Consider the following 21,565-nt stretch of genomic DNA (forward strand, 5'->3'; position numbering starts at 1 on the left):
TTTCTCTTTCATTTACTGTATTTTTCAGTACCAGAATTTCTTGCCTTTTTTTTTTAATACTGACATACCTTTACAGATATGCTCTATCTGCCAACACACTGTTCTGGTATCTTTCAGCATCTGTCCACTATCTCCCTTAGCTTTAGAACATAACTGAGGTGGGTGAGGTTTATGTTTGTCTAGGAAGTCCAATGTCTGGGCTTCCTCAGAGACAGTTTTTGTTAATGTCTTCTGTGAAATGCATTCTCTGTAATTTTTTGTGGAAACCCAGGCATTTTGAGTATTATCATCTGATAACTCAGGAAGTGAAATATTTCCCCCTTTTGGGTTTGCTCTGCTGCTTAGTATATGCTGTAGCCATGTATATATCTGGTGACTTTTCTAAACTATTTTTATAAAGCATGTATTCTTTGTCACCTGCAGTCTCTCAAGTCTTTTTTACTTTAGCTTATATTCAACCAGTGTTTGAAAGAGATCTCCTTGCATGTGAGGAAAAAGGAGGCGGTGGAGGGAGGAAGCGAAGGGAGCAAGGACAAAGACAGGAGCAGGCACAGCTGCTCACAGCCTCCGCAGACCACGGTTCCGTGCGGGAGCCCTGGTCGCAGCTCTGCCTCAGCCTTCGCTTCTGCCTGCCCTGAGCCTGCATCCAGCCTTGAGCATGGCTTTCAAACTGCTCCCCCCAACACACACACCCCCAGGCCAACAGGAGCACTTCAGATTCCCTCCCGATTTTTCCTGCCTGGCTGTGACAGCTAGTGTGTGAGCCCGGCTGTGGTATCTCTGCCCAACTGCTGTGGCTGGGACCCAGCCTCGACTATAAGAGATGCCTGCAGCTTTCCTGCCCAGAGTTGCAGGTTAGGTGAGAGATAGCCAAGCGAACTGGGTCAGTCCTTCAGGTAGCCCCCACACAGGTTAGACAGACAAAAACGATTCAACACAATAAGCTCTGCTCCGCACTTTTCAGAGTCAGCGTCCAGAGTCCCAAATTAGGATCTGGCTACTGCCATCTTCAAGGAGGGAGCCATGACGAGGACAGGTTGGAGCAAGGGCAGGTCAAAACACCAAGGAGCTTTCCTACTATTTTCAAGTGGCCTTTTCCTGGATTCAATAATCCCCTAGATGCTGTAAGGCTCTGACGTTTTTCAGAGTCCTGACAAGTTAGCTCTGCCAGGTCCTGATTGATCTGCGGAGCTGCCTACTCTTCATTTTGCTGACATCACTGCACTGTTCATTTGTGAATGATACAATCAGTGCACAGAAACAAATCTCTGCTCAGCCCAAATTTCACAATATAAAACAACAGAAAACACAAGCCAAGATCTACACTGTATTCTAAAACAGACGAACCAAAGTTATACCTAATTTACCTGGCCATTCTGGGGAGTCTTTTCCCCAGAACTAAAGCTTACCTTCTTTTTTATACAACACACCTTTCCTCTACCATGCCAATATTTAAAGCATCAAAGCTTTTTAATAATTAAATTTTCAATTCAATTGAGAAAGCATAATATTTTCAACAAATGATACTGGGACAACTTGGTATTCACATGCAAAAGAATGTGAAGCGATACCACATACAAAATGAAAATGGGTCATACACCTGAATGTAATAGCTCAAACTATAAAACTCCTAAAAGAAAATATGGAAGTAAATCTTTGCAACTTTGGGTTGACAAACTATTTCTTAGATACAACCCCAAAATATAAGCAACAAAAGAAAAAAAAAACAGATGAACTTGGGACTTAATGAAAATAAAAACTTTTGTGCATCAGGGAACACCGTCAAGAAAGAAAAAACACAACCCACAGAACGAGACAACATAGTTCCAAATCATATATATCCAACAAGGGACTAAAACCCACTCCACTCTGAACTCCGCTTCCAGACAGGCTCCGAGGTGCTATGAGTCTTCGTGGAGTTTCTCTCTGGCACCTTTTCCTGTCCTCATCCTTATCATAATAGCTTCACACATTCCCTCCCTATCACACTGCCTTTTTTCTACAGTGGACTGAAAACCAAATAAACAACTCTTAACACATAAACCAGACAAGGGCGCAAGCCCAGAGTGAAGGGTGTGGGGGAGCCAGTGCATACCGGCTTCCATTTTGGATCTCGGCATCTGTTTCGGTGCTAGAGGCCCTATTCCCCAGGGATAATTTCAGGCCACGGCACCAGACGTCTGGTCCTGATGACTGTGTTTAAAACAGACTGCAAAGACAGACTTTAAATGAGACGATGCTATGCTTTACAATGTGTACACATAAGTCGGGTTTCATGTGTGTCTAGTACACACAAGCATTCTATACAAACTGTAACACAGCATATATGTAACTAAATATAAACATATATATATATATATATACACACACCTGTATATGTACCTATACATGCATGTGTTTAACGGTGTGTGTATACATTTATATTCATACATACATACATACATTCAAGCATCGAGAGAATAAAAACCTATCCTGAAATCATATGCATTCATATTATTATAGGAAAATTAGTTAGGTAACATGTAATTGCATAATACTATTTTCAGTTTTCTTGCATTTATGCTCAGTCTAGAATGATGATCACATGAACCAATGGTAAACTGGATTAAGTGTCTTGCTCACCTCTTACTGTAAGCTTGCTGTACAGTTGTGAGTTCACTTCCTTGTCTCGCTGGAAACGCCGAAATTCATCTACTGCTTCTCTCATGATAGTAACAGCCAAGACAAACCCCTTTAAACAAAAAATAAAACAAAGTATTTGAGAAAATTGGACTTTAGCAAAAAAAGGGAAAATTCTTTTACTATTTAGTTTTACATTTTTCCTTCAATTTATACTAGTTGTGAAGCATACAATAAATGAAAACAAAAAATAACAAAAAGTAATAAACACTACAAAAGGAACACAGTAATGCACAGTATAAGATCTACAATTCTCACTGTACCCAAAAAAAGTTTTAAAACTCACATCTAAAATATGTACTTCAAGTTAAACACGAGAAAACCACCTCCAGTGAGGAGGAGAGAGAAAACAGAGGCAGAAGTCACCTGTGTTTCCTCTGCACGGCCGTGTGGCTGGTTAGGACTGCAGGGTCAGCCTGAGGGCTCCCCACTGAGGGACCCATGCACACACAGATAGCAGCCCCATCCCACTCGGGAGGAAACCCGATAGCCCACCACCCCATGGGCCCCTCCCACCACAGGCGCACGTCCATACGCTCCAGCAGCATCGTGCAACTGCTGTGCCCTCTGCCTAACACCTACTCTGCACACGGCACCTGCTCTCTCCCAGTACAGGAGGGAGCCGGGCTGGGACATGGAGCTGCTCCCCTGGGGCCCGAGAGAACCCCCAGCCCCACCAGCGAAAGCGCTTTGTAATGTTTCCAGCCGACCTAGCTGGAGGGCTGCAGAGGACCCTAGAAACCCTTTAACAAACTGCAGTGACACACAGCAACAATGTCACATTTCAAAAATCTGATCAATTTATCTAACCACCCGACTTCTTAAAACTGTATTTTAAATACTAAATAATTTAACTTAATTTCAAAATCTTTTCTTTTTACCAGAGGAGCCCAGTAGGTGTAGAGATACCCTATTTTCAGTGCTGGTACAAACTGTGAGCAGGATACTATCAGAAAATAGAGATTCAAGAAAAACTTGAATTGTTCATATAAAACCTAAAAAGAAAAAGAAAAAAAAATCGATATAATCTCTTCAAGAAAAATGTTTCAGACCTTAATTAAAATCAGCATAATATCTAACTATTTCCACAAACAGTGAGAATATACCAAGTCACAATAAACTTAATTTTGACAATGGCTTTCTAATAACTAAATCACAAAAAAGAGCTAAGATTACCTCAAATTATATTTAAAATAAACTGAAAAAAACAGATTTCAACTATGTTAAACCTTTTCGTTTTCTGTTTCCTTGTATGCAGTCTTCCACATTCATCTTCCATAAATCTCTACATGCATATCACCCAAGACACACAGGAAAACCTTCCCAATGTTAGTAAGTCATGAATTCAGAAAATCTTTTAGGAAAGTGGTGCAACCTTATATTTATGAAGTGGTAAACACTCAAACATGACAGCCACATTTTTTGAATGTGAACATTAGGTACCTTCACAAAGATCCAGTGAATGAGCAAATCATTTATAGGGATAAGCAAATCATTCACAGACATAAAAACACACTAATCTCTTGCATTTACTTCCCTCAAAGTATAAGAAATGAAAACATATAAAAATACGTAAATTATAGACCAATTTTTATGAAGAAAACTACCTATATATTTTTTATAGTCTCTTGGTAGTTGATCTTAAACAATATTTTCAAATATAAACTAAATTAAAATCATCATTCAATAGCATCTTTTTTAGGAATGCAAATCCTGTATTTTCATTTTTGTTTCTTAATTCAAACAGAATAATCCTTAAGGAAATCCAAGATCTAGTATATTAACAGACTTCTATTCACAAATGCCTCACTTATTAGATTTAAATTGAAAATCAAAATGGAACAAAACTCGTGTTTATAGATGGGAATACCTTAAATAGCACACTACAATTATAATGAAACTTACAAACTTGCAAATTGTAAATCAAAATCTCCTTGGATGCCATTTTAAAATACAACTTGGAATGCATGGAAATTTTAACAAGGGCAGAGCAATGGGTTAAGTCCTTACTGTTGACTTAAAGAGGCTGGAATCACAGTTTTTATATAATGAAGCTGTATACATCATCACACAATTATGTGTGTGACGGAAAAATCAGTTACATTGATAACACGTTTATATTTATAATCACATTCAATTGCTGTCTAAAATGTTTTGAATTATTTCATAAATTAATCTCAGCAGGAAAGAAAGCTCTCTTTTTCCTCAGTGATTTCTTTAAAATCTCAGTTAGCATAAATTATATCTATTAGCAATTCAGAAACTGCCATTCGTGCTAAAAATGGCATAGAATTCCTACTGTGCAATTACCAAATGTTTCTAAAATACTACATTTTAGATGAAAAGACTAATTTAAGAGATAATCTAAGGAAAAAGTCATTCCCACGGTAACAGTGGTACAGACACATCAACAGGTCTCTTCAGGACAGCCATCCTGAAGGCTGTGTGAACTCATTCAGATCAAAAACTAAGCTGCACTGCCCCCCTTGGACACTGCAATTAAGACTCTATTTCTATTGTCTGCTGAGTGAACTCAGAGGGCGTCAGAAAAATGTACAGTATTTAGCCAGTCTGGGAGTATTTAATAATTTAAACCTAAGGAGAAAACAGCAGCTTCATTCAATAAAGATGAGAATATTTATCTGCCTAGAAGACAGTTTACATTTTATTGTCCTGACAAAAGAGCAGTCTTTTAATTATGGAGGCATTAGTTTTGCATGTTTTAATAAAGAAGCATATTAGACATCAAGCATCTGACAACTAATGGATGGATGGGGGCGGAGAGTGATACTAATCAATGCCCAATATAAAGTCAGCATGGTTATTTAAATAAAAACATGAAAGCTAAAGCAGCCCTCATTTCACATAATTGAGTATTTTTTACAAAACAGCGTAAGACCTAATACTTAAAACGTGTTAAAAACTTTGATAATGGAAAAATAATCAGCACTAGCTTTCTTTTGCCTTTAGAAAGATGAGTAAATCTATTAAAAGAGGGAATGAGGCAAAAATAAATCAACTACTCTAATTACATATAATCTCAGCTTTATAATTTAAGACAAAAATATCACTGGCAACAACAAAAAGTAATAAATATTTAAATTTCAGAATTTAAATTTAGCATAATACCTAATTAAAGATAACTACTGATATAATAATAAAACAAGGCCAGAAATGTATAATGTGAAGTAGAAAACAAATCTAAAAGTGCTTGTAGATATTTTGCTGCTCAGTCATGTTTGTGTAAAAAGTTATTTTACTTAGATTGTGACAGCCTTCAGTTCAGTTGTGTCTGATTCTTTCCGACCCCATGGACTACAGCACGCCAGGCCTCCCTGTCCATCACCAACTCCCGGAGTTTAGTCAAACTCATGTCCACTGAGTCAGTGATGCCATCTAACCATCTCAGCCTCTGTCGCCCCCTTCCCCTCTCCCCTTCAATGTTTCCCAGCATCAGGTTCTTTTCAAAAGAGTCAGTTCTTCACATCAGGTGGCCAAAGAATTGGATTTCAGCTTCAGCATCAGTCCTTCCAATGAATATTCAGGGCTGATCTCCTTTAGGATGGACTAGTTGGATCTCCTTGCAGCCCAAGGGACTCTCAAGAGTCTTTTCCAACACCACAGTTCAAAAGCATAAATTCTTCGGTGCTCAGCTTTCTTTATAGTCCAACTTTCATATCCATACATGACTGCTGGAAAAACCATAGCCTTGACGAGATGGACCCTTATTGGCAAAGTAATTTCTCTGCTTTTGAATATGCTGTCTAGGTTGGTCATAACTTTTCTTCCAAGGAGCAAGCATCTTTTAATTTCATGGCTGCAGTCACCATCTGCAGGGATTTTGGAGCCCAGAAAAATAAAGTCTGCCACTGTTTCCACTGTTTCTCCATCTATTGGTCATGAAGTGATGGGACTGGATGCCATCATCTTAGTTTTCTGAATGTTGAGTTTTAAGCCAACTTTTTCACTTTCATCAAGAGGCTCATCTTCTCCTGTGAGAACTCCAAAACTACAACTCCCTGCTGAACAAGTGTCGACTGGAGAATGTTCAGTTCAGTTCAGTCGCTCAGTCGTGTCTGACTCTTTGCGACCCCACGAATTGCAGCACGCCAGGCCTCCCTGTCCATCACCAACTCCCGGAGTTCACCCAGACTCGCGTTCATCGAGTCAGTGATGCCATCCAGCCATCTCATCCTCTGTCGTCCCCGTCTTCTCCTGCCCCCAATCCCTCCCATCATCAAAGTCTTTTCCAATGAGTCAACTCTTCGCATGAGGTGGCCAAAGTACTGGAGTTTCAGCTTTAGCATCATTCCTTCCAAAGAAATCCCAGGGTTGATCTCCTTCAGAATGGACTGGTTGGATCTCTTTGCAGTCCAAGGGACTCTCAAGAGTCTTCTCCAACACCACAGTTCAAAAGCAGCAATTCTTCGGCGCTCAGCCTTCTTCACAGTCCAACTCTCACATCCATACATGGCTACTGGAAAAACCATAGCCTTGACTAGACAGACCTAAGTTGGCAAAGTAATGTCTCTGCTTTTGAAAATGCTATCTAGGACGGTCATAACTTTTCTTCCAAGGAGTAAGCGTCTTTTAATTTCATGGCTGCAATCACCATCTGCAGTGATTTTGGAGCCCAAAAAAATAAAGTCTGACACTGTTTCCACTGTTTCTCCATCTATTTCCTATGGAGTGATGGGACCGGATGCCATGATCTTCGTTTTCTGAATGTTGAGCTTTAAGCCAACTTTTTCACTCTCCTCTTTTACTTTCATCAAGGGGCTTTCTAGTTCCTGTTTACTTTCTGCCATAAGGGTGGTGTCATCTGCATATCTGAGGTGATTGATATTTCTCCCGGCAATCTTGATTCCACCTTGTGTTTCTTCCAGTCCAGTGTTTCTCATGATGTACTCTGCATAGAAGTTAAATAAGCAGGGTGACAATATACAGCCTTGACGTACTCCTTTTCCTATTTGGAATCAGTCTGTTGTTCCATGTCCAGTTCTAACTGTTGCTTCCTGGCCTGCATACAGATTTCTCAAGAGGCAGGTCAGGTGGTCTGGGATTCCCATCTCTTTCAGAATTTTCCACAGTTTCTTGTGATCCACACAATCAAAGGCTTTGGCATAGTCAATAAAGCAGAAATAGATGTTTTTCTGGAACTCTCTTGCTTTTTCCATGATCCAGTGGATGTTGGCAATTTGATCTCTGGTTCCTCTGCCTTTTCGAAAACCAGCTTGAACATCAGAAGTTCACGGTTCACGTATTGCTGAAGCCTGGCTTGGAAAATTTTGAGCATTACTTTACTAGCATGTGAGATGAGTGCAATTGTGCGGTAGTTTGAGCATTCTTTGGCATTGCCTTTCTTTGGGATTGGAGTGAAAACTGACTTTTTCCAGTCCTGTGGCCACTGCTGAGTTTTCCAAAGTTGCTGGCATAGAGTGCAGCACTTTCACAGCATCATCTTTCAGGATTTGAAATAGCTCTACTGGAATTCCATCACCTCCACTAGCTTTGTTCTTAGTGATGCTTTCTAAGGCCAGCTTGATTTCACATTCCAATATGTCTGGCTCTAGATGAATGATCACACCATCGTGATTATCCAGGTCGTGAAGATCCTTTTTGTACAGTTCTTCTGTGTATTCTTGCCACCTCTTCTTAATATCTTCTGCTTCTGTTAGGTCCATACCATTTCTGTCCTTCATTGAGCCCATTTTGCATGAAATGTTCCCTTGGTATCTCTAATTTTCTTGAAGAGATCTCTAGTCTTTCCCATTCTATTCTTTTCCTCTATTTCTTTGCATTGATCGCTGAGGAAGGCTTTCTTATCTCTTCTTGCTATTCTTTGGAACTCTGCATTTCAGATGCTTATATCTTTCCTTTTCTCCTTGGCTTTTCGCTTCTCTTCTTTTCACAGCTATTTGTAAGGCTTCCCCAGACAGCCATTTTGATTTTTTGCATTTCTTTTCCATAGGGATGGTCTTGATCCCTGTCTCCTGAACAATGTCATGAACCTCATTCCATAGTTCATCAGGCGCTCAGTCTGTCAGATCTAGGCCCTTAAATCTATTTCTCACTTCCACTGTATAATCATAAAGGATTTGATTTAGGTCATACCTGAATGGTCTAGCAGTTTTCCCTGCTTTTTTCAACTTAAGTCTGAATTTGGTAATAAGGAGTTCATGGTCTGAGCCACAGTCAGCTCCTGGTCTTGTTTTTGACGACTGTATAGACCTTCTCCATCTTTTGCTGCAGAGAATATAATCAATCTGATTTCGGTGTTGACCAACTGGTGATGTCCATGTGTAGTCTTCTCTTGTGTTGTTGGAAGAGGGTGTTTGCTATGACCAGTGCATTATCTTGGAAAAATATTAGTCTTTGCCCTGCTTCATTCCACATTCCAAGGCCAAATCTGCCTGTTACTCCAGGTGTTTCTTGACTTCTTACTTTTGCATTCCAGTCCCCTATAATGAAAAGGACATCTTTTTTGGGTGTTAGTTCTAAAAGGTCTTGTAGGTCTTCATAGAACCATTCAACTTCAGCTTCTTCAGCGTTACTGGTTGGGACATAGACTTGGATTACTGTGATATTGAATGGTTTGCCTTGGAGACAAACAGAGATCATTCTGTCATTTTTGAGATTGCATCCAAGTACTGCATTTCAGACTCTTCTGTTGACCATGATGGCTACTCCATTTCTTCTGAGGGATTCCTGCCCACAGTAGTAGATATAATGGTCATCTGAGTTAAATTCACCCATTCCAGTCCATTTTAGTTTGCTGATTCCTAGAATGTCGATGTTCACTCTTGTCATCTCCTGTCTGACCACTTCCAATTTGCCTTGATTCATGGACCTGACATTTCAGCTTCCTATGCAATATTGCTCTTTACAGCATCGGACCTTGCTTCTATCACCAGTCACATCCACAGCTGGGTACTGTTTTTGCTTTGGCTCCATCCCTTCATTCTTTCTGGAGTTATTTCTCCACTGACCTCCAGTAGCATACTGGGCACCTACTGACCTGGGGAGTACCTCTTTCGGTATCCTATCATTTTGCCTTTTCATACTGTTCATGGGGTTCTCAAGGAAGAACACTGAAGTGGTTTGCCAATCCCTTCTCCAGTCGACCACATTCTGTCAGACCTCTCCACCATGACACCCCACGGGCACGGCTTAGCTTCATCGAGTTAGACAAGGCTGTGGTCCTAGTGTGATTAGATTGACTAGATTTCTGTGAGTATGGTTTCTGGAGATTGTTGGACCTCACTAAAAAGATACCCCACGTCCAAGGGCAAAGGAGAAGCCCCAGCAAGACGGCAGTAGGGGTGAAATCGCATTTAGAGTCAAACCCCTTACCCCTCAGCAATGCTCAGAGGGCTCAAACAAACCTAGTGTGCAACAGGACCCAGAGACGCCAGAGACTTGAGCCAGAAATGCGCTTGAGTGACAGCCTTAGCAGGCTTTAAACGTTATATACACTCAACATTTCCCTCCAAACAAACTCCCAGTCAAAATTTATGACTTATTTTCTGGTAATTTTATTTAGCTTTATGTGATTATTTCTACAATGATATAAATGTGATGTTTATCTGGAACTGAAGGCAATAATCAGACTATAAATTTTCTTGAGCTGAACTCTACTATGTGGTTATTAATAACATATAAGAAAACAAAAAAAGAAGAAGAAAACTATATGAATTATTTCACAATTATCTGAAATACCCAAGGTTCAAAGGTCTCTGATTTGGATAGGACAGAATTAATGAGAGAAAAAAAATGAGAACAAAGTAAGTAATCTCCAATATCTAGTGCATTTTCAACAATTTAACAATCTTACCCCAGGTATAAAGGTAAATATATTATATTTCTGATTTTTTATAGAATTTCTGGGATGTTTTTCTTCACACTTTTCCGGACATCCAAGCCACACCGTACGAGCTTTCAATTCTCTCTTTCTTTGACAAATATTTATCAGCCAATCACAGCAACTGCATGAAACAAAAGATATGTGTTGTGCATGCTTTTCTAAATGTTTTACGATTAATTCTAAATATCTAGAGCCAATATTGTTTCTGACACCAGACACCAACAGCTTATCTACTGTTAAGTAGTAAGGGCTTTCTTAAAATGGGTCAGCTATACTAACTTAAATTTGACATAGAAGTACTGAAAGAGCTTATACAAGTGTGTGATGACTCCTGGAACCTCAGGGAGACTGCCTTCCCTGTTTAAGACCCTCTCACTGGCAAAATAAAACCACTAACATTCTGAAGCAGTCAATGCTGCATATACTGAGAAAAGAGTCACCATACGTTATTGGTAATTCTCAATACACCACTGGGTGATTCTGACAAAGGCTCTTAGACATCAGTTAATTAAAACGTGACCATCCAGTACTTTTGCCTGGAAAAACCCATGGACAGAGGAGCTTGGTAGGCTGCAGTCCATGGGGTCTCTAAGAGTTGGACACAACTGAGTGACTTCACTTTCACTTTTCACTTTCATGCATTGGAGAAGGAAATGGCAACCCACTCCAGTGTTCTTGCCTGGAGAATCCCAGGGACAGGGGAGCCTGGTGGGCTGCCGTCTATGGGGTCGCACAGAGTCAGACACGACTGAAGCAACTTAGCAGCAGCAGCAGCATCCTCATTTTGTCTTATTTAGTCACTTTTTTCCTCCTCTAAAAGATGACTTTTCTAGTAGCATGAATATAAAATTAAGACTTATGACTCAATGCAATATTCTGAAAGGATACCCACATTTAATGGACTATTCAAATGGCAGTAAAGCTTGACTGTATTTTCACGTCGTCACCTCCCCTGTGAGGTGCACATTTTCATGCTGAGTCTACCTTTGTTGCTCCAGTAGTGCCAGGGCTCCAGGGATACAAACTCGTCTTCTTCCTGGGACGCCCCCTCGTCTAGCCAACCATTATATTTGAGTAGAGAGTATGGAGAGTAGAGAGTGGGAGAACTCTCGGATAAAACTCATAGTGGGAGAACTTTTCTTAAAATACTTCAGAAAATGATGAAAAGGAATCAAATTCATCTTTAGTAAGCATAAAATAATCATGAATTTAAACTTCAATGTTAACAATTCCGTTTAATTAAAATTTCCAAAATGTAGAGAGAGACTCACAATGGTTTATTTAGGAAGGGAAGCTGAAGCCAAGAACGAAAGAACCACCAAGCAGGAGGAGGAGGCAGGCGTGCCCTACTTCACTCTGACAAAGTTAAGGGACAATGCCAGTGTCAGGAGGTATGACAACGGAAGCAGAGTGACACACATAACTGACTCATGTCACATTCACAGCAGGTCTTCCCTCTGCTCCAGTCATTCAGAGGTCATTCTTTAAACATCACTTCACTGTGCTCGCTTCAGCAGCACACATGCTACAACTGGAAGGATACAGAAAAGGCCAGCATGGCCCCTGAGCAAGGACAGCATGCAGATGCATGAGGTGCACAACATGTGAAAAAGAAATCACCATCAAAGAACACTTAGATGTGCTGTATGAGGGAATACACTAGGTGTTTATTCCTCCTGAATATCCACCAGGTTCCTGGCTGGGCTCAGAAAACCTTAGGTCTGGAAGGAGGCACAGAGCTCAATGTTTCCCTGAGGGAGGCGGGCCTTGTGCCAGGAGCTCACTGTGGACCTTGTGACCTCACAGGTGACTTCAGAGAGGTTCCCTAACCCCTACTTTGTCACTATTAGTAGCAGAGTGTATGAATAATTTAGTTACATGTTTGAAGTCTAGGAACCTTAGTTTTTTTTAATACAGAATTATAGAGAAAAAATAAACTACTGAATATGTGTTTTTAGCTCTCCAACCTTATAGTTCAGTACAGTCGCCCAGTCATATCCGACTCTTCATGACCCTGTGGACTGCAGCATGTCAGGCTTCCCTGCCCATCACCAACTCCCAGAGCTAGCTCAAACTCATGGCCATCGAGTCCGTAATGCCATCCAACCATCTTATCCAACCTTACAACACTGTCACAAAAACTTACTGTCCAATAAAGCACCCATTCTCCACGTGTGGCTATTTTAGTGTGAATTACTTACTACTTAGTAAAATAAAACGTCCAGTTCCTCAGTCACACCATCCACATTTCAAGGATTCGACAGCACCAGAGATCAAGCATACTCCCAGCATCCCCGGGAAGCCGTGGAGCACAGCTGGTGGACACAGAACACACTGCGGGCAGCATGGCAGCTGGGACAATGGTGCTCGGCGGGTGTGCACGTCAGACACAGGAGAAACCCACCAGGAATGCATTCAGACGGGAAGTTTCTTCTGAAACAGGTGACTATCTAATCTAACGGCTTAATGTACAAAAAGTCAGACAAGTTTTAAGATGAACAAAGGACAGCCAAGCTCAGTGTTTGAAAAAATAAATATAAAACTGAAAAAATGTGGATTTTCCAGAGTTTATCCTGGTATCAACATGGTCTACCAGTAAAAGGCCCTATAAATGTAAAACCACGGTCTTCGCCACATGACACTGTAAACATCTACTAGAATAAAAACCTCAGTATCGACACCACTATCAGCAGCACATGAAATTAACATACCAGTAACCTCCGAACTGTCGTACTCTATAAACTCTAAATTAAATACCAAAAACACGTATTCAACAGTTTATTTTTTCTCAATAATCCTGTATAGAAAAAACTAAGGATCCTAGACTTCCAAAATATAACTAAATTATTCATAACACTCTGCTACTAATAGTGAAAAAGTGGTGGTTAGGGAGTCGCTATAAAGTCCAAGAGATGTCAAAAAGCAGATGGCAAGAGTGAACACCAACATATTAGGAATCAGCAAACCAAAATGGACTAGAATGTGTGAATTTAACATTATATCTACTACTGTGGGCAAGAATTCCTTAGAAGAAATGGAGTAGCCATCATAGTCAACAAAAGAGTCAGAAATGCAGTCCTTGGGTGCAATCTCAAAAGCGACAGAGTGATCTCTGTTCGTTTCTAAGGCAAACCACTCAATATCACGGTAATCCAAGTCTATGCCCTGAGCAGTAATGCTGAAGAAGCTGAAGCTGAATGATTCTATGAAGACCTACAAGACCTTCTAGAACTAACACCCCAAAAAGATGTCCTTTTCATTACAGGAGACTGAAATGCAAAAGTAGGAAATCAAGAAACACCTGGAGTAACAGGCAAATTTGGCCTTGGAATACAAAATGAAGCAAGGTAAAGGCTAATAAAGTTTTACCAAGAGAACACACTGGTCATAGGAAACAGCCTCTTCCAACAACACAAGAGAAGACTACACATGGACATCACCTGATGGTCAACACCGAAAACAGACTGATTATATTGTTTGCAGCCAAAGATGGAAAAGCTCTATACAGTCAGCAAAATCAAGAATGGGAGCTGACTGTGGCTCAGATCATGAACTCCTTACTGCCAAATTCAGACTGAAATTGACGAAAGTGGGGGAAACCATTAGACCATTCAGGTATGACCTAAATCAAATCCCTTACAATTATACAGTGGAAGTGAGAAATAAATTCAAGGGATTAGATCTGACAGACCGAGTGCCTGATGAATTATGGATGGAGGTTCGTGACATTGTACAGGAGATGGGGATCAAGACCATCCCCAAGAAAAAGAAATCCAAGAAAGCAAAATGGCTGTCTGAGGAGGCCTTACAAATAGCTGTGAAAAGAAGAGAAGGAAAAAGCAAAGGAGAAAAGGAACGATACACCCATTTGACTGCAGAGTTCCAAAGAATACCAAGGAGAGATAAGAAAGCCTTCCTCAGTGATCAATGAAAAGAAATAGAGGAAAAAAACAGAATGAGAAAGACTAGAGATTTTTCAAGAAAACTAGAGATATCAAGGGAATATTTCATGCAAAGATGGGCTCAATAAAGGACAGAAATGGTATGGACCTAACAGAAGCAGAAGATATTAAGAAGAGATGGCAAGAATACACAGAAGAACTGTACAAAAAAGATCTTCACAACCCACATAATCATGATGGTATGATCACTCACCTAGAGCCAGACATCTAGGAATGTGAAATCAAGCTGGCCTTAGGAAGCATCACTAAGAACAAAGCTAGTGGAGGTGATGGAATTCCAGTAAAGCTTTTTCAAATCCTAAAAGATGATGCTGTGTAAGTGCTGCACTCAATATGCCAGCAAATTTGGAAAACTCAGCAGTGCCACAGGACCGGAAAAGGTCAGATTTCATTCTGATCCCAAAGAATGGCAATCCCAAAGAACGTTCAAACTACCACACAATTGCACTCATCTCACACGCTAGTAAAGTAATGCTCAAAATTCTCCAAGCCAGGCTTCAGCAATACGTGAACCATGAATTTCCAGATGTTCAAGCTGGTTTTAGAAAAGGCTGAGAAAACCGAGATCAAATTGCCAACATCCACTGGATCATGGAAAAAGCAAGAGAGTTCCAGAAAAACATCTATTTCTGCTTTACTGACTATGCCAAAGCCTTTGACTGTGTGGATCACAAGAAACTGGAAAATTCTGAAAGAGATGGAAATCCCAGACCACCTAACCTGCCTCTTGGGAAACCTGTATGCAGGCCAGGAAGCAACAGTTAGAACTGGACATGGAACAACAGACTGATTCCAAATAGGAAAAGGAGTACGTCAAGGCTGTATACTGTCATCCTGATTATTTAACTTATATGCAGAGTACATCATGAGAAACGCTGGGCTGGATGAAGCACAAGCTGAAATCAAGATTGCCAGGAGAAATATTAATAACTTCAGATATGCAGTTAACACCACTCTTATGGCAGAAAGCGAGGAAGAACTAAAGAGCCTCTTGAAACTGAAAGAGGAGAGTGAAAAGGTTGGCTTAAAGCTCAACATTCAAAAAACTAAGATCATGGCATCTGGTCCCATCACTTCATGACAAATATATGTAACAGTGGAAACAGTGAGAGACTTTATATTTTGGGCTCCAAAATCACTGCAGATGGTGATTGCAGCCATGAAATTAAAAGAGACCTACTCCTTGGAAGAAAAGTTATGACCAACCTAGACAGTATATTAAAAAGCAGACACATTACTTTGCCAACAAAGATCGGTCTAGTCAAGACTATGGTTTTTCAAATTGTTACATATGGATGTGAGAGTTGGACTATAACGAAAGCTGAGTGCTGAAGAATTGCTGCTTTTGAACTGTGGTGTTGGAGAAGACTCTTGAGAGTCCCTTGGACTGCGAGGAGATCAAACCAGTCCATCCTAGAGGAAATCAGTCCTGAATATTCATTGGAAGCACTTATGCTAAAGCTGAAATTCCAATATTTTGGCCACCTCATGCGAAGAACTGACTCTTCTGAAAAGACCCTAATACTGAGAAAGATTGAAAGTGGGAGAAAGGGGCGACAGAGGCTGAGATGGTTGGATAGCATCACTGACTCAATGGACATGAGTTTGAGTAAACTCCAGGAGTTGGTGATGGACAGGGAGGCCTGGTGCGCTGCAGTCCATAGGGTCACAAAGAGTCGGACGTGACCGAACTGAACTGATGAAGTCCAGTGGCGTCACCAAGATTAAATAAGTGGACAAAAGCCTGGGGCACTACCAGAACTGCCACTGGATTATGCAGACAGAAGACAGCGAGAGAGACAGGTGCTACCAAGTAAAGAAAATACTTGTAATCAAAAAGTACATGTAAGTCTTAGGGAGTTGTAGAGCTAAGGCAGAAAGTAAACATGAGCAATATTTGAAAGCAAAGAAACAAGAGTACAATACACTGGTAAATACTGGTGAGTGAGAAGGAGCAGCAGAGAGCTGCCCCTGGAACAAGCCAGGAGCCAGCACCCAGCCAGGAGCCTGCACCCAGAACAAGGGCAGGGGTCCAGAAGGCGGCTTCAATGACTCATCACTCTGAAGGCACTTTCCCATTTATATGCAAATTGAAAGTAATTTCAGTAATGCACAAAGTATCCTTTTTACTTAAAAAACATTTTAGGATTAGTAACTTTTCACAGATGCCTCTACAATCAAAGTAGTACTCCAATATTAAATAAAGCATCTACATACCAAGATCCTGTCTTCTAAAATTTTAAGTGACCACAATTAGGCAACTTCCAATATTTAGAGCTTCTTGAATAAACAAATAAATATTCCATCCATCAAGTATCTTCAGTCACCAAGCCAGAAGCAACTGGGCACTTGCGTCCTCCTCAAAGATCTGCATTTTCCCACGCTTCTGCACTCCAAATGTGCTGCAGGTTAACTGAGAGGGTAGAGGCCATTGAGATCCAGGAATAATCCCAGCATTTGATACAGGCCCCTTCATATGGAAATGCTACTCAGGGTCTCCACTTTCATGGGACAAAGTGATTTTTTTATAGGGAGTGAAATGTAAATCTCCTGAGAAAGACATTACTGCTCCACTTCCACCCCCAGAACTACATATCTGAGTGCATCACAGTAACTCATGTGGAGGACACTCAAACGTTTAGAAGACAGATCACAGAAGAATTTTTTCAGAATCAAATTTGTCAGAGTTGGAATTTTTGCCAAATAATAAAAATGAGAAGGCAGATCTTAAGCCATGAAGAAATGAAAGCCGACTTAATCCCTGAAGAAGAACAATTTTAAAGTAAGCCTTACTACTCACAGAATCTACGAGTAAAAATACACAGAAATATCCAGAGCTCACTAATATTATTTGCTACCTTTACTACAATATTCACTAACATTTTCTTCTGCAATTAAACTAATTTTACACAACTTCTACTTTTTGACCCACCACTTAATAATTTTAATAACACAATTTTATAATGTCTTGTCATTGTGTTAGTCACTCAGTTGTGTCCAACTCTTTGCGACCCATGGACTGTAGCCTGCCAGGTTCCTCTATCCATGGAATTCCCCAGGCAAGAATACTGGAGTGGGTAGCCATTCCTTCTCTAGGGGATCTTTCCAAGCCAGGGATCAAACCGAGGTCTCCTGCATTGCAGGTAGATTCTTTACCATCTGAGCTACCAGGGAAGCCCCAAGCATACGAGTTCCAATCCGTGGTATTTAGTAAATAAAAAGGTTAATGAATATTCAAAACTGGAAATCTATAAGAAATAAAGAAAATAAGACCAATGTAAGTTGCTAACTGTAAACTTTGTCCTGTAAGGTAGTTTTAATTTCTGTAACGATTTCCTGGTGCAGCAGGTGTCAACTGAACATGAAGTGTGGCCATGTCTCAGGTCACTCTGGTCCACATGGAGAGACACTCATGAGTAAAGCTGCCACAATGGCTCAGTCAGCTGTGCCCATTTGACCATCATTTCTTAAGATAAAGACTTTAAATACATGTCAAGTGTATGTTACTCAGCTGTTTTAACGTCCCCAAAACCCGGGTATTTTTGCTACTAACATCTGTATTTTCAAATATATCTTCAGTAAGAAAAGGAATACTACAAATGAAATCCAAAATTTGCCTATGTTCAATTTGGTAAAAACAAAACCCTGTAAGAGACCAAAAATAACTCAACAGTATATTCAGTGTTGTTAATGCTCACAATTCCTGGCAAATATCTGCCCCGGACAGGCAAGTCGCCACTCCTGCAGCACAGGCCGCCTTCGTGGAGCCCACACTGCAGACACGAGGCCACATTCTGTCCTCACAGCTTCCTGCGTCCATGCCTGCCCCCATGCCCTCAGTCTTCACCCAGGGAAACACTTTCATGCTTTGGTAGACATCATCAGTAATCAACAAAGGAAGATCAATAATCATGCATTTGTGGAAACACTGACACCCAGGGATCCTCCACACACAACAGGTGCTCATTTCCACTGCAGGATTCCCTTGGGAGGTGTTCTCTACTGGAAGATGGCAAACCAGGACCTACTGCACGGAGACCACAGGCCTGTCCTGGCACCGTTCCCAGTCCAGGAGCAAAGAGGAGGAAAGGCCTTGGCTCGTCAAGTCAGACTCTTCTTCCACCCCTAGCTTTCCCCTTAGCTCTCACGACAAGGACTCTTCCAGCTCGTGGCTTCAACCACGGGGAGAACGTGCACCTCAGACAGCACCAGGGGCTTGAGTCCGACTCCTTTCTCCACCCCACACTAATGAGGAACACATGCCACACCATCAGACAGTTCCACCCCAACCCATCCACCGCAGCTGTCTCCTCAGCCGACAACACTGGCCACCGTTCCCACCGTAACCACCACCTCGCTTCCACAGCTGTAATGGCCAAGCCTCTCCCTGATGGACAAACAGTAATAAAATTATGCTAGGTTTGATACAAATGCATGATTATTGATCTTCCTTTGTTGATTACTGATGACCTCTACCGAAGCATAACCAACTTTCTCTTATTTTTAGTCCTCATCTGTATCCCAGACACCTTCTAACTTAAATGAACTAATGGTCCCAATCAAGGATAAAAGTCATCTTCTCCAACATGATTTCACTGTTCCTCCCTTATTTTTTCTGCCACCCAAAAAAAAGGAGTATAAGCCTTCCCCCACTCCTTTCCCCGTCATAGGCCTATGCCACACGCCTACTGATGCTTTTCGGAAAGTCATCGTTGAGGGGCTTCCACTATCACAATAATAACAACAACGCTCAACTTCTATCTCCAGACCCTGATTCTGGGTCTGACACAACCGTCTTAGACCAATCCAGTTCAAAACAGATTTATAAAAGGTACCACAGGTACCTCACAATAGTGAGAAGGGCCATCATTAAAAAGTCTACGAATAATAAATGCTGGAGGGGGTGTGGAGAAAAAGGAACCTACACTACCGGGAGGAACGTAAGCCGGTACACCCACTGGGGGAACAGCAGACTGAAAGTCGCTCAGTCGTGGCTGACTCTGTGACTCCATGGACTGTGGCCCACCAGGCTCCTCTGTCCAAGGAATTCTCCAGGCAAGAGTACTGGAGTGGACTGCCATTCCCCTCTTCAGGGGATCTTTCCAACCCAGGGACCATGCCCAGGTATCCTGCACTGCAGACAGATTCTTCACTGTCTGAGCCGCTAGAGATGCTCAGGGAGAACAGTATGGAAGTTCCTTAAAAACTACCATCACCGTATGATCCAGCAGTCTCATTCCTGGGCATAAATCTGGAGAAAACTCTTTAATTCGGAAAGATACATGCACACCAATGTTCACTGCAGCACTGTTTACAATAGCAAAGACACGGAAGCAACCTAACTGTCCGCCAACAGAGGAATGGCTAAAGATGTGGGACATATATACAATGGAATATTACTCAGCCGTAAAAAAGAATGAAATAATGCCATCTGTAGCAACATGAATGGACCTAGAGATTATCATACTAAGTGAAGTCAGTCAGAGAAAGACAAATACCATGTGATAGTGCTTCTATGCAAAGCTAAACAATGATGCAAATGAACTCATTTACAAAACAGAGTCAGAGATATAGAAGACAAACTTAAGGTTACCAAAGAGGACAGCAAGGGGTGGTGAGGAAGGGGGCAAATTAGGGGTTTGGGATAAACGTATACATACTACCATATATAAAACAGATAAACAACAAGGAGACAACACAGGGAACTATATTACACCTTATAGTGAGCTGTAATAGAAAACATCTGAAAAAATACTAACAAGGAACTATACAGGAAGATGTGTGTAGCTGCGTGCAAATACTAGGCTATTTTATGTAGGAGACTTGCGCATCCATTGACTGGTAACTGCAGGGCTCCTCGGGGGCTTCCCTGGAGGCTCAGACCGTAAACACAACACAGGAGACCTGGGTTTGACCCCTGGGTCAGGAAGATCCCCTGAAGAAGGGTATGGCTATCCACTCCAGTAGTCTTCCCTGGAAAATCCCATGGGCGGAGGAGCCTGGTAGGCTACAGACCAGGGTCGCAAAGAGTTGGACACCTGTGAGTGATTATCACTCTCACTTTTCAGGGGTCCTAGAATTAATCCTCCACAGAGGCCAAGGGGTACATATAAAATAATAGATGGAAAAGAAAGGAACATAATTTATAAGTATCAATTTACAAATATCAGTACAGTGAAAAAATCAATTTTACCATGTATTAATTACAGGGTCACTAACTGTCTCCATCTTTTAAAGTGTTAGTCACTCAGTCATGTCCAACATTTCATGATCCCATGCACTGGGGCTCGCCAGGCTTTTCTATCCATGGAATCCTCCAGGCAAGAATACTGGGGTGGGTAGCCATTTCCTTCTCCAGGGTTTAAACATTAGATCATCTGACAAGAAAAGTGAATTTGGCTTCCTGTCCCTTTTGGATTAGCACTGTTTGGTTTTGACTAAGGTTATTTACACTCTCCAGGATATCATTTAGAGTGGCTTCTTTAGTTTGATATGGAAACAAATGTGCTGAGAAGCTAAGCTTATAAATAACAATGTAACCTCGCTGAGGAGGAGGTTAGGCAGTGAAGGGAGACAAACCTGGTACAGAGGAACTTCCATCCCCCACAGACAAACCACTCCAGGCCTCTCTTTCTTCGCGTGATCCTAGCTCGTGGTAAAGTGTGGTAATCACTTTCGTCGTTCTCAAAGCCCTCTTCAGACATCATTAGTGGCATTTCATCCAAGTGGGCAGACTCATCCTCCAGCTGGTACCTGGAGAGAGGAAACATCAGAGCACTGAGGTGGGGCAAGCTGTCTCTGTCTACGGTAAGGGTTTCACTCAGGGTAAGAGCTGGCCCAGTTCTACTAATCACACTTTTCTTTTCTCCTCACACTAAGCTAACTTTCTCATACTAAGCTACATGAACCAAGAACTTCCAGATGTACAAGCTGGATTTAGATAGAAAAGGCAGAGGAACCAGAGGTCAAATTGCCAACATCTGCTGGATCACAGAAAAAGCAAGGGAACTCCAAAAAAACATCTACTTTTGCTTCATTGACTACACTGAAGCCTTTGACT

The 21,565-nt window shown here is 41.2% G+C and overlaps 1 protein-coding gene and 1 non-coding gene across 2 annotated transcripts in view; one reads left to right on the forward strand and one right to left on the reverse strand.

Moving 5' to 3' along the window:
- Positions 1 to 21,565, reverse strand: part of ATP9B (ATPase phospholipid transporting 9B (putative)) — a 154,254-nt gene that overhangs the window by 118,220 nt on the left and 14,469 nt on the right. Inside the window, exons 2-5 of the mRNA XM_068993543.1 lie at positions 21,085 to 21,258; positions 10,514 to 10,664; positions 3,561 to 3,674; positions 2,623 to 2,731 (exon numbers count right to left, since the gene is read on the reverse strand). Of these exons, the coding sequence (XP_068849644.1) occupies positions 2,623 to 2,731; positions 3,561 to 3,674; positions 10,514 to 10,664; positions 21,085 to 21,258 (548 nt within the window). The remainder of the gene's footprint in view (positions 1 to 2,622; positions 2,732 to 3,560; positions 3,675 to 10,513; positions 10,665 to 21,084; positions 21,259 to 21,565) is intronic.
- Positions 12,045 to 12,151, forward strand: LOC138097774 (U6 spliceosomal RNA). Its single transcript, XR_011146516.1, has one exon. It is a non-coding gene; the product is annotated as a U6 spliceosomal RNA (small nuclear RNA).

This window comes from Capricornis sumatraensis, chromosome 21, assembly GCF_032405125.1.
Source record: "Capricornis sumatraensis isolate serow.1 chromosome 21, serow.2, whole genome shotgun sequence".
In the NCBI taxonomy this organism is placed as follows: domain Eukaryota; kingdom Metazoa; phylum Chordata; class Mammalia; order Artiodactyla; family Bovidae; genus Capricornis; species Capricornis sumatraensis.